This window comes from Macrotis lagotis, chromosome 1 (genome assembly GCF_037893015.1).
Source record: "Macrotis lagotis isolate mMagLag1 chromosome 1, bilby.v1.9.chrom.fasta, whole genome shotgun sequence".
NCBI lineage: Eukaryota > Metazoa > Chordata > Mammalia > Peramelemorphia > Peramelidae > Macrotis > Macrotis lagotis.
Genome location: NC_133658.1, coordinates 909520832 through 909534945, shown reverse-complemented (window position 1 = coordinate 909534945; position 14114 = coordinate 909520832). Strand labels below are relative to the sequence as shown.

At 44.7% G+C, this 14114-nt stretch overlaps 1 protein-coding gene across 1 annotated transcript; it reads right to left on the bottom strand.

Moving 5' to 3' along the window:
* Positions 1 to 6066: 6066 nt before the first annotated feature.
* LOC141508740 (uncharacterized) lies at positions 6067 to 11896 on the bottom strand. The gene is given in 8 exon segments (XM_074217616.1): positions 6067 to 6222; positions 6325 to 6418; positions 6493 to 6953; positions 6956 to 7169; positions 7171 to 8035; positions 8038 to 9832; positions 9834 to 10487; positions 10489 to 11896. Coding segments are annotated over 8 exon segments (4542 nt in total). The 5' UTR covers positions 10792 to 11896.
* Positions 11897 to 14114: the final 2218 nt, after the last annotated feature.

Sequence of the window (14114 nt, the reverse complement as noted above, 5' to 3'; positions counted from 1 at the left end):
CTTCCCATGCCCTACTTCTTTAATCCACTTCAGTCACACTTAGCACAGTCTCAAGTGTAAGGAAGAACCCTAACAAATCCTGATTTGCTGACTGAATAAATAGTTGGTAAGGAATAATAAGTTCTTTAAAAAAAACTCTGAAAATTAAGTTAAAAACAAATTAATAATAAAAACAAATTAGTGAAATGTTTAAATGTACCATGAGTTTATAGTTTTAACATCCATATAACTCAGCTGGGTGATCATACCCAGCCTGCTATTGACTCATTACCATATTCTTTTCAACGTGTAATGATAATGATGCTAATGATGCTATTATAATAGCAATTTCACAGTTATATTCCTCATAAAAAAAACTAATTTCTTTTAACAATACTCAGACTTTACATCTCACTACATGAAAAGTCAAGATCTATGGGTATCTCTCCCTACATTAATTGCAAACTTAGGAAGACAATGATCAGGATGTTGTGAGATTTGTCCTGCCCTCATGATGCTTGAAGTCCAGGAAGAGATAAAAATTCATCAGAAAGTATTTTATAATTCATAGTAGCCCTGTTTGTGGTGGAAAAGAATTGGAAATACTGTGAATTTTCTTCAATTGGGGAATGCTTTAACAAACTGTGGTATATGTATGTTATAGAACACTATTGTTCTATTAGAAACCAGGAGGGATGGGAATTCAGGGAAGCCTGGAGGGATTTGCATGAATTGATGCTGAGTGAGATGAGCAGAACCAGAAAAACACTGTACACCCTAACAGCAACATGGCGGGGATGATCAACCCTGATGGACTTGCTCATTCTTTCAGTCCCCATCAGGAACAATTTGGGGCTGTCTCTGATGGAAAATGCCATCTGTATCCAGAGAAATAATTATGGAGTTTGAACAAAAGGTCAAAGACTATTATCTTCAATTTAGGTGCAAAAACCATTATCTTATTATATAATTTTGCTATCTCTTATACTTTATTTTTCTTCCTTAAGGATATGATTTCTCTCTCATCACATTCAACTGAGATCAATATATACCATGGAAACAATGTAAAGACTAACAGGATGCCTTCTGTGGGGGGTGGGAAGAGGGAAGCAAGAATGGGGGAAAAATTGTAAAACTCAAAATAAAATCTTTCTAAAAAAAGAAAGTATTGTATAAGAACGAGAGTCTCTGATGAGCAATTAGGCAACTTAAGATTGTGCAACCTTCACTGTCAGACCACCAAGGAGGTTTCTCTTATCCTTTACTTTTAGAAAAATGTTCCTTTTTTTCTCATTTCATGGTGATCGTTACCAAAATGGCCCCCACTTATAGGTTAGCTGTAAATCCCAGAGAATAAAACTTCATGTCTAAAACTATATTTTCTGTGATATTTTAACCTTATATTTTTAAGGTTTACAGTTTTAAGGTTCACATCTCACTTTAAGATAATCTAGGGTCAAGTTTTAATATTTTTCTATTTTGAAAGAAAATTGCAATATCTTTCTCATTAATTAACAAACTAGTTTTGAGCCCTCACAGTTTATTAAAAAATTAACTTCATCTTTTATTCTATTAAATATATAAATATTAAAATTACCTTTTTTAAAAAACTTTTCACATCTCCTGTAAGTAGTTGCTTATATATTAAAGTCCCTGATCACTGAGGCTTTAACAAACATAAAATCACTGACTATAGAATTTAATAGGAAATAAATAACACAAAGACATAATTATTCAAAATTAAGCTGTGAGATAGATTATACCCATAATAATTTCTAACTATCATTTTTCTTTGCTGAAACAAAATCTTACTGCTCAATTCCCCCTTTTCTTATTAATTTACAATATAAGAATTGAATTTATTTTCCATTAGGAATAAAATTTTTCTCTTCTCCCTTTTTCTCTCTAAAGATATTATTGTGGGGGCAGCTAGGTGGCACAGTGGATAAAGCACCGGCCCTGGAGTCAGGAGTCCCTGAGTTCAAATCCAACCTCAGACACTTAATAATTACCCAGCTGTGTGGCCTTGGGCAAGCCACTTAACCCCATTTGCCTTGCAAAAATCTAAAAAAACAAAAAAGTAAACATATTATGCTTTGCTCTGCGTTTAGAATACTTATTTTTTGTTCTGGGACCTTATTGCATGTCTTTGTCTGTGTTGTGTTTTTAAGACCCTCTAATGTGAGAACAAAGTGGGTTTTCCCATGGTCTGGTGCCTGTCTGGTGAGAGAATTTGTTTCAAGGTACTTTGACTTGGTTTATGTGTTTTTTGTAGGTGCTTGTTTAAATTGATGTTCTATGTGTCGAAGGAAGAATCAAACTCTCCACTGTTTCTGCCTGGTGTGCTTGCAGTAAAGTGTCTGTCCTGATTGACTAAATCCTGCTCCCTCTCCTCACTCCCCTCCCTTCTAGGTGAGCATCTCATTGCCTCCCTCTCCCCTTCTCTCTTTTTCAAAGCAAGGAAATTGATTTTTTTCTTTTTCAAAACAATCATGATTAAACACATAAGGACAGATTTTCCTGAAAATTATATTGTTTTGGAAAGAGTAAAGATTCTGTTCTTCCTTTTCTACTTTTTCTTTGTGTTCTGCGTTGGCAATCTTGCCACCAGCACTGGGAGACCAAATAAGTATATATGTCTCAAGTCCCCTTCCCCTTTCTAACTGGGAGAAGACTCTCCCAGACCAGTGGTTTGTTGGGAAAGAGAGTCTTCTAACCAAGTGGTTGCTATTGTTTAGATTGACCAGTTGTGACCTTCCTGTTTCTCTCATTCCCTGGGAAACTAGGCCCCTCCTCTCTCAATGTGCTTACCTCCAGCCTTCCGCATTGTGAAAGAGGCTTTAAACACACTTTGTCAGAAAAATATCTCCCTTTCTGCCTCTAATCTAAAAGTGAGTCTTTGTGTTCAGCTTCTGGGCAGATTTTTTGAGTGGCTATTTTTCCAAAGGTTATATAAATTAAAATCAAAAAGTATTTTAAAAAAATAAGATTTTTAAATGGCACTGGTATTTTTCTACCTTTTTTGTATTTTTGTATTTTTTTCTGACTTTTCTTCCCCTTCCAGAGAATGGCTTCTAACCATTTAATATTTCACTTCCATGAGTTTTTTGAAGAATCTCTCTCTCTCTCTCTCTCTCTCTCTCTCTCTCTCTCTCTCTGTCTCTCTCATCTTATTCACATTGGAAGCTTTTCTCCTGAATTCTTCACCTCTGTGTCGCTTTGTAAATCTGGGGGTTTTTTTTAGGGGTTTTTTTGGCAAGGCAATGGGGTTAAGCGGCTTGCCCGGGGCCACACACCCTAGCTAATTATTAAGTGTTTGAGAGCAGATTTGAACTCAGGGACTCCTGACTCCAGGGCTGGTGCTCTATCCACTGTGCCACCTAGCCACCCTTCTTTGTAAATCTAAAAAGAAAAATACAGGCTAGCTGTTATTTTGAAACTCAATGTTTGTTTTAAGAAAATAGGTCTCAAAATAATAGCTATTTATTTAGGTTTAATTGGGCATTTTAAAGGTTACAAATTAAGGATTATTTTATGTAAAATATTCTTTTGATTCAAAAGGGATATTGTGGCAATTTAGAATTTGGATATAAATTATATATGAAATTAAAATACGTTTTTTAAAAATATACATTTTAAATTTTAAAAGAAATGTCTTATTCCTCACTGTACAATACAGAAAATAACTTTAAAATGTTTTGTTATTGAGTTGTGAATATTTTAAAAGGATGTAAAGGAAACATAAAATGAATTTTGAAAAACTTGAGAAAAGAGAAAAGATTAAAAGGAAAATGGGAGATAAGAAAGGTTGAGTTTTCTGAACTGTTAGGGCCGAAAAGCCCCTCAGGAGAGACAGAGACCCCCAATCACCACAGAAGGCCAGACTTGATGCAAAAGCAGGAGGATTTATTAACCAGTGCGCTGGGGCTCAGTCAAGAACTGGTCCCGAGCTGCTCTCAGCACAGTCTTTTTATGTCTGAAAACCTCAAGGGGGATTTTGCTTTGTGGTTTAAGGAGTTCCTGGGAGAGCTGAGTGGGGACACGTTCTCAGCAGCTGAGTTCCTCGTGGTTTAGAGTTGTTTGTCTAACAGGATGTTTCCCAAAGAGGAAGCGATACTTGGTCCTTAGGTTTCGTTTACCAAGAACTGACACTGTTATAGAAAATCGAAACTTAGGGAGACTTAGGGTGGGGGAGCAAGGTGGGCCTAGGAGAGCCGGTTCACGGCCGCTTCATTCCTCCCTTTTCCTATTGGAAGTTTGATTCTTCAAACTCTAGGGGAAGCTCGTCCTCTCAGGGGAGGGTCTGATACCGCTGACTGAGGATCATAACATGGACAGCGTTAATTCGGTCCCTGACAAATTCCACTAGGCGGTTTATGACGCAGGGACCTATGGTGAGTAGTAGCAGGAGAAGCATGAGGGGGCCTATGAGGGTAAAGAGCAGGGTCGTGAACCAGGGGGAACGGCCGAACCAGCCCTCGTACCATCCCTGGTGGTATTCCCTCTCTTTTCTGCGATCCTCCAGCCGCCTCCGGAGGTTTGACATGGAGTCCCTTACTACCCCTGAGTGATCAGCATAGAAACAGCATTCCTCTTTAAGGGCTACACAGAGGCCTCCTTCTTTCAAGAACAGGAGATCCAGGCCTCTGCGATTTTGTAGTACTACCTCAGACAAGGAGGCGAGCGACTTTTCCAAGTGTGAAATTGAGGATTCTAGGGCCTGGATGTCCTCATCTACTGCCACCCGGAGATCCTCCAGGTGGCGAGGGTTTTGCACAAGAGCTGCCGCTCCCGTACCTATGCCGACCAACCCTAAGAGAACAACTAGGGACAGTGAAACAGGCTCCCTCTTTGCTCTGTGGGGGTCCTCATCAAGAGCGTCTTCAAAAGATTGTGCTTCATGATAGATTATTTTAGGAAAGACCTGAACCAGAATGCAATAATCCGATGAGGAGTTAAAGACCTTAGTGTGGACACAAAGGGTCAGACCTGTGTTACAGGTCCACCAAGCACCTGACGGGGAGTTCAGGAAGGGGGTGCTATCATTGCGGGTCAGGGAGAGAGTTAGGTTACAGAGATACTGAAAAGGACTGGGGACTGTGCCAACACAGAGCCCCTGCCCCGTAATGGTACCTAAGGTCAGTCTGTGCTGGTTAGTCCATCCTTTGGAGCAGGTGGAGGTTGTTAAGGGCAGGCTGGTATCATTGGTTAGGAGAGCTATCCCCTCATAGTATGGGGGCTGTGCGTTTAAACACAGCCAACAAGATGAAGTTATATTAGGGTCAGAGGTGTTAAGGGCCTGGAATGATCCCTGCACTAGCTTTTCAAGTATGGAGGTGCTAGGGAGGTCCAAGGAGGTAAGGGTTCCAGGGTGGGGCAGTGGTTCGGGCCCAGTTCGGGAGGGAGGTTTCTTCGGATTCCTGGAGAGGTTGGGACGGCAGAAGGACGGGGTTGGGGCCTAGAGGAGGGGATGGGATAGATTCTACTCTCAATCGGATGGTGAAAATGAGGCCATTATCATACCCTTCCTTGTATAACCTAAGTCCCCAGGTGTGCCCTGTCACCCATCGTTTATCCTCCTTTCCTTTTCCAGTAAAGCTAACCCATAGGGGATTGCACCAATGCGATGTTTGGCACTCAGGGGAGGCTAGGGGGTCACACTTGTAGGAGTCACAGATCTTGGTGGTGTAATTAGTGGTTACCGTCACTAAGTCCTGTGAGGTGCCTGTGATCCAATACCCGGTCCCAGTGGTCTCACATCCCCAACTTTTGCAGTAGAAGTCTACCGCACGGCCACAATCTATGGGCTTGTGGTTCCACGGGCAAACATAGAATGAGAGTGTGCCTAGTCGCTCTTTGCGCTCTTGGGTACCGCATCCCGTCATGCGGTCATCCGATCCCCAAAAAGCATCCCATCCCTCATATCCTTCAGACAACCGACATAGATCAGGGAACAGGTCGGGCCACCAGGTCCAGGGAGTGTGCTGACCTGTGGTGGACCACACTACTTTCCCTCCACCTAGTCCAGTCACTACCTGCCAAGTAAGTTTTTGGGGCATGTGGGGATTGTGGAAGGCATGGGAGGAATCAGTTGGAGGAACTCCTAGGAGAATTGCCATCATCATGCATCCGACGAAGGTGGAGACGGAGGGGATGGTCAGTTTTCTCGGCTATCCATGATGGATCAGGGGGCTGTGCCAGCTTAGCATGGGAGGCATGTATCCAGGCAGCGATCCCATCGACCTTGACAGCGGTGGGGGTGGTGAGGAGTACCAGGTAAGGTCCTTTCCACCGGGGCTCGAGGTTGGCTGAGTGATGTCATCTGATGTAGACGAAGTCACCGACCTGGAAGCGGTGAGGCACTCGCAGGTCCCCTGGTTCATAAGCTGCAGATACTTTCTTCCAGACCTCTCGTTGGGTGACCTCGAGCGCCCTCAACCTGTCAAGGAGGGAGGAAGAAACCAAACGGGGGGGGGGGGGTAGATATCATTGCAACCAAAGGTTGCACCGAACAAGATTTCAAAAGGAGTGAGCTGTAGGGGTCCCGGGGTGTTGCGGGCTCTAAACAGGGCGTATGGTAGGAGCGCTGTCCAGTCTTTTAAGCCAGTCTCTAGGGATAATTTAGTAATGGTCTCTTTTAATGTCCTATTCATTCTTTCCACTTGCCCTGAACTCTGAGGTCTATAAGCACAGTGTAACTTCCATTCAGTACCCAGGGCCTTGGTCAACCCCTGACTTACTTGGCTTACAAAGGCCAGCCTGTTATATGACCCTATCACCTTGGGTATCCCAAATCGGGGAAAGATCTCATGTAGTATGGTCTGGACTACTACAGCAGCTGTTTCCCTTTTCATGGGGAATGCCTCAACCCACCCCAAGAAGGTATCTACCAAGACCAAGAGATACTGGTACCCATACTTAGCTGGTCTCATTTCAGTGAAGTCTATTTCCCAGTAACTTCCTGGGCGGTCCCCCCCCTAACCCTTTGCCCTGATGGGGATTTCTGTGTGGGGGCATTCACCAGCTGGTAGGGCTTGCAATTCTCGGTCACCATCTTTGCCAATTCCCTTATCCCGTGCATCTTGTAAGGAGTAGCTCTGGCCAGGGTCTCTAGGTTCTTATATCCTAGATGGGTTAAGTCATGAAGGCGGCAGAGTAATGAAGCTGTCTGGTCTTTAGTGAGCTCTGGGGGTACCTTGTGCGTCCCCAGAATTCTGGTCCATTGGGATTTCTTCTTGGAGGAGCAAGGCAGTGGGTGCGTCGAGAGCAGCTAACCTGGCTTCCTTGTCTGCCCTCCAGTTCCCGCTGGCGACTTCTCCGTCCCCCTTTCGGTGTCCAGGACAGTATATGATTGCCACCTTGGAGGGTAGGTGAACGGCCTCCAGGAGGGCTTGTATTTCTTCCTTATTCTTGATCTCCTTTCCTGCCGAGGTAAGCAATCCTTGCCTGTGATATATGGTCCCATGGATGTGAGCGGTGGCGAAGGCATACCGGCTATCGGTGTAGATGTTGACTGTTTTTCCAGCTGCCAGGCATAGGGCTTGTGTCAGGGCGACTAACTCGGCCTTCTGGGCAGAGGTTCCTTCTGGAAGCACCCTGGCCCAGACCAGCTGGTCTTTGTCCAACACTGCAGCTCCAGCTACTCTCCTTCCTCTATCTGTGATATAGCTGTTCCCATCCGTGAACCAGGTGAGCTGGGCGTCGGGGAGAGGGTGGCTCTGGAGATCACGGCAGGATGCTGTCTCCTCAGCCAGAATGTCTTGGCAGTTGTGGACTACCACTTCTTCCTCAGTAGTATCTGGTAGGAGGGTCACGGGATTCAGACCAGTAGGGGTGCCAAACCGGATTCGATCCTCGTTCAGAAGCAGGCTCTGATAGTGGATCATCCTGGCGTTGGACATCCATCGTTCTGGGGGTTGCCTGATGATACTTTCCAAAGAGTGGGGAGCCACTATGGTGAGAACCTGTCCCAGGGTAAGCTTATCGGCGTCCTTGACCAAAGTGGCCACTGCCGCTATCGAGCATAGACAAGCGGGCCATCCGCTGGCGACTGGTCCAGTTTCTTGGAAAGGTAGGCGACGGGGCGCCTCCATGGACCAATGGTCTGAGTCAGAACACCTCGAGCCACTCCTTTTATTTCATCAGTGTAGAGATGGAACGGCCTCGTGGGGTCTGGTAAAGCCAGTGCTGGTGCTGACAAGAGGGCCCTCTTGATGCTGTTGAAGGCTCTCTGCTGCTCTTCTCCCCACTGGAAAGGGGTCGACTCCTTTGTGAGTAGGTACAAGGGGGCCGCTAATGTGGTAAAAGATGGGATCCATAGGCGGCAGAATCCGGCGGTCCCTAGAAACTCTCGCATTTGTCAGGGAGTCCGTGGGGGTGGAATCTGGACCACAGTGCGCTTCCGCTCTTCTGTCAGTCTCCTTTCCCCTTCCTTCAGGGAGTATCCCAGGTACTGGACCTCCTGTCTGCATATTTGCGCCTTCTTTGCTGATGCTCGGTACCCCAGCTTGCCCAGTTCCCGAAGGAGCAGTTCTGTGCCCTGTTCACAGTCTTCCCGTGTGGCTCCTGCCAATAGCAGGTCATCAACATACTGCAGCAGGGTGACCTGGGGGTGGGATGCCCGAAAGTGAGCCAGATCCTCATGAAGGGCCTCATCAAAGATGCTTGGGGAGTTCTTGAACCCCTGGGGTAGTCTAGTCCATGTTAGCTGCCCTGAATCCCCCGTCCCTGGGTCCTTCCATTCAAAAGCAAAGAGTGGCTGGCTGGTCGGGTGCAGGCACAAGCAGAAGAAAGCATCTTTCAAGTCTAGGACAGTATACCAGGTCCTCTGTGGGGGTAGGGAGCTAAGCAAATTGTACGGGTTGGGCACTGTAGGGTGGATATACTGGACCCGCTTATTTACCTCTCTCAAGTTTTGCACTGGGCGATACTCCCCTGTGGTGGGCTTTTTCACGGGCAAAAGAGGGGTGTTCCATGGGGATTGGCATTTGATCAAGACACCCTGGTCCATGAGCCGGTTAATGTGGGGTTGGATCCCGGTTCTTGCCTCTTGGCCCATGGGATACTGTCTTACCGCCACTGGGGTAGTGGTTGTCTTTAACTCAATGATAATGGGGGGTCTATTCTTTGCCAACCCCAAGCCCGCCGTTTCTGCCCAGGCATCTGGGAACCTGGTCACCCAATGGGAGGTTAAGCTTACTCCTGTTGGTGGTGCAGGTGTGCTAGGATATAGTCGATGCTCATCCTCCAGTTTCAGAGTGAGGGTGGCAATCTCCCGCCCTCGCAGGGTGACCGAAGGGCCTCCCGAGAGAAAGGTGATTCGTGCGCCAAGCTTGGTTAGCAAGTCTCTCCCTAATAGAGGGGCAGGGCACTCGGGGATAACAAGGAAGGAGTGGGCCACTTCCCCTGTCCCCAGATCCACAGTCCGCTTGGTGGTCCATGGATATTGTCGGTGTCCCGTGGCGCCTATCACCCAGGATTTCTTGTTAGACACGGGCCCCTTAGGGTCCAGTAGGATGGAATGTTGGGCCCCCATGTCTACCAGGAATTCTACAGGCTTCCCCTCCACACACAGAGTTACCCGGGGCTCGGGGAGGGGGACTGGGCCCTGACATCCTCACTCTGAATCTGTCCCCAGAGCCAGGAGCTTAGTTCCTCCTTCTTTCATCTTTCTCTTGGGGCACTCCCTCTTCCAGTGCCCGTTTTCCTTACAATAGGCGCACCGGTCTCTTCCCAGGGGCCGGCAATCCTGCGATGGCTTCTCTCACCCTGCTTTGTGTGTTCTTTCCCTTGGCCGCCCCTGACCCTGTTCTGCCACTACAGCCGCTAGTATGCGAGTCAGGTTTTTTTCCTCTTCTTTTTTCTCTTTTTTCTTCTTTTTCCTCCCTTTCTTTTTCTTTCCTACTTTCCCTTTCCTCCTCAGTCTCCCTCTTGTAGTATACCTTCTCCGCTTCCTTGACCAGATCCTGTAGGGAGTAGTCCTGTAATCCCTCCACCCTCTGCAGCTTCCTCTTGATATCATATGCAGATTGACCAATGAAGGCCATCGCCACGGATGCCCGCTGGCTGTCAGTCATTGGGTCAAAAGGTGTAAAGCATCGAAACGCATCCATTAACCTCTCAAGGAAGACTGAAGGGGGTTCTGTGGGACCTTGGAGGACCTCCCTTACCTTAGCCAAATTGGTGGGCCACCTGGCCGCCCCCCTTAGCCCTGCCACAAGAGTCTGGCAATAGACGGTCAACCGCTCCCTACCTTCAGCCATGTTGAAATCCCAATCGGGTCGGGTGAGGGGAAAGGCGGTCTCGATTAGATGGGGTAGCTGAGTGACCTGCCTGTCAGGTCCACGGACGCTCTTTCTTGCTTCTAACAGTATTCTTTCCCTCTCTTCTGTGGTGAAGAGGGTTTGTAGCAACTGCTGGCAGTCGTCCCAAGTGGGCTGGTGAGAGAACATTAAGGACTCTACCAGCCCAGTGAGACGTTGAGGGTCCTCAGAGAAGGGGGGGGGGGAGGTTAGTCTTCCAGTTGTAGAGATCGGAGGAGGAGAAAGGCCAATATTGTAAGGGCTGGAGGGGGGTTTCCCTGTCTGCCGTAGTGGGTGGTGGGGGACCCAGCGCTCAGAAAGGGAGGGCCACTGTGGAATCGGGAGTGGCCGCTGGGCATCTGCGAGTGCCAAGGGCTGGTCCCAGAGCCTCAGGGGCTGAGGGAGGGGGGAGCTCATCAGGTTGAGGGGGAGGGAGCAGCCAGCACATGAGGGTGGTGACCAGCTGTAGGGTAAGGGGGGGGTAACAGAGACTCAAGGAGGAGCAAGTCATCCTGTAGGTTGGGGTAAATTTTTGGAGGCTGGGGGGTTTGGGCAGCCTTAAGAGCCAGGGTTTTAACTAGGGGAGGGACCCAGGGTTTGACCCAAGGGGGAGGGTCTTCCACCAGGTCCTGCCATACTAAGATGTAAGGTTGTTGATCTGGGTGGCCCTCCTTCCCTGATCAAAATCCAATCCCTTTCACCGCCAAGATGACAGACCGATTGAAGGTCCCATTAGCTGGCCACCCCACCCCAAAGGTGGGACACTCAGAGCTGCAAAGGGTTTTCCATGGCCCCTTTTTGACCACCACTGATAGGTTATGTCCTCTGGCTCTTACTTCTGCCCAATGTCCCAGGGTCAGGCCAAGAGGGCTACTGTTTGCTTGACCCATAACTTTAAAACACAAGACAGCGACATTGACACACAAAACGTACAGGAGAGTAAGAAGCTTGGCTCGCGAAGACCACTCCAAGAGGAACGCCGTGTGATCTGGGCGTCTTACTTCCAACAAGGAGTATGCTGAGCATCCCGGCTCTCTCCTTCCCCCGGGGTGTCCCCCAGGGTGACAACTGTGGTCCCTGGACACATCTGCCAACCACGGACAGCAGGAGTTGTCCCAAAACAGAAACCAGAAGTTAGACTCAAGCGAGATACAGATAGAACAGGGGCTGATACACAGATACGGACAATACGTAGATTAAGATGCCTAGGCAAGTGTCTTACCTCCAAGGCTGTCTCCTGGAGTGGAGGGGGGTCCCCGTGGATCCCGGACGAGCTTCCAGATGTTAGGGCCGAAAAGCCCCTCAGGAGAGACAGAGACCCCCAATCACCACAGAAGGCCAGACTTGATGCAAAAGCAGGAGGATTTATTAACCAGCTCGCTGGGGCTCAGTCAAGAACTGGCCCCGAGCTGCTCTCAGCACAGTCTTTTTATGTCTGAAAACCTCAAGGGGGATTTTGCTTTGTGGTTTAAGGAGTTCCTGGGAGAGCTGAGTGGGGACACGTTCTCAGCAGCTGAGTTCCTCGTGGTTTAGAGTTGTTTGTCTAACAGGATGTTTCCCAACGAGGAAGCGATACTTGGTCCTTAGGTTTCATTTACCAAGAACTGACACTGTTATAGAAAATCGGAATTTAGGGAGACTTAGCGTGGGGGAGCAAGGTGGGCCTAGGAGAGCCGGTTCACGGCTGCTTCAGAACCATAAAAGAGGTATATTTAACATGACAGATGGTCTTAAGCATGTGAAGAATGTTATGAGTAAGTTTTAAAATTATATGACAATTATAAACCAAAAGGTAAGTTATGAAATCTTTCAGGGAGTGTGGAACCCAGATTTGAAATAGTTTTAGGATATGCCCATCGTTTGGGGGTAGGTTGAATTCTAGTATCATGAAAATAAACACAGAGCTAGTTTGGGGAGCTTTAAGGAAAAATCAAGTTTTTGGTTTCAGAATAAAGGATAAAAGCTAAAAAGTTCTTTTCTGATATTAATTTTAAATATTATGTGTGTGTGTGTGTGTGTGTGTGTGTGTGTGTGTGTGTGTGTAACTTAGAATGCTAAATTATTCATCTAAAACTAATTGACAATAGTTGAGAAATAAGATTCATGGGCAACTGGATTCATTTTCAGCACCCATCTAAATGAAATGAAAGTTCTAAAATAAAGAATTTCTCCTTTTATTTGTTTAGATTTTAGAATTAATTTTTTTAAATTAATAAGAAATAGTAGATTATCATCTAATTTAGCATGTCATCTTTTTAAGATTTTAGGGCCCAACTCCTTACTATAGAGAATTTTTAATAGTATATCAGTTAGAAACTGCAAAGATAATATTTCCCTTTAGAAATCAGTTAGTAAATAAGGTTTAAACTAGGAGAGTTTGAGATAAATATGTGTAGGAAGCTTTTAAAGTTAGCACAGCAGGTTGATTTAGTTTAATCCAAATTATAGCCCTGAAGGAAAAGGGAACAGGACTACCTAAATTAAGAAATGTGAAGTTTAAGTTATATGATCTCTTTTAGATAGCCATATAAATTGGGTTGATTTTCCGTGCAAGGTAATCTTTAATAAAGTATTATATTAACTTGAGAAGTTTTCAATTTTTAAAATGCATTATTTTGATGATGATATTATAATGTTCCAAAATGGTAAGTGTAACAGAATTATTAGTTAGGATAGATATTCTTATAAATTAAACATTTGGGAGTTTAAAATTGTGCTATTAACAACAAACAGAATGAATGAACAAAGAAAGTTTAAGTAAAATAAATCTCTTATGTATTACTGTTGCTTATATATAACTAAAGCTTTTTGGCTACGATTCATTAATTTCGTAAAAAGTGTTAAGTACACCTTTTGGGGGGTGGCTAGGTGGTATAGTGGATAGAGCACTGGCCCTGGGTTTGGGAGGACCCGAGTTCAAATCCGACTTCAGACAATTAATAATTTTACCTAGCTGTGTGACCTTGGGCAAGTCACTTAACCCCATTTGCCTTGCCAAAAAAGAAAAAGCAAACAAACAAAAACACAGGGCAAAGGAAATCTTGTAAATCCTTAAAAAGGGGGAGAGGGGATTTTTAGAACCTAATATAGGATTATTTCTAATGATAAAGGTAAAGACAAAGAAAAATTGTCTGAGTAAATCTTAAAACCTGGGTGAACTTTGTCATAGGGTAATTTCTCCTAAAAAAACCCACCCTTCCTTTTGCAAACACCATTTGACTCAAGGAAATTGGTACTTATTTATAAACTTTGGGATAATTAGAGGTTTTTTGTTTGTGAAGAACTTTTGGATTAATTTATGATATTTAAAATTATTTTATACCAACTTAGATTTGGTAAATTCCAATTTTAAAGATTTACTTTTTACTTTAAGATTGAATAAGAAAGAAATATCTTTCACTTTACAGGTTCACAACTAATGTATTTTATGAAGGTTTTCTGATTGTCCCTTTAACATCAGGAATATTTATTCCTGTTTTTTTAAAATAGAGACACTAAGAAATTACTTTTTATAAAGTTTTTTAAGTGATTCTGTATAGAGAATATTTTCTCTGTAGGGTCTAGTCTATAGTAGGGTCTACTAAATTTTCAAATCTGTAAGCTAATATATTTCAATAATGTGAGGATATTGTCTAAAACATTATAGAAAATATTTATTCTCAGAAAATTGGAAGTAGCCATTGCAATACCAAATCAATTAGCCATTAGATTAATCTTTAAATAACATCAAAAAAATGTAAAGTTATTGTAATAACTGCAAGCAGAAAAACTCTTGCTGTTTTAATCTAAATGTGTTATCATTACATAGCATAAGCAAAAATTATATTGGTTTTT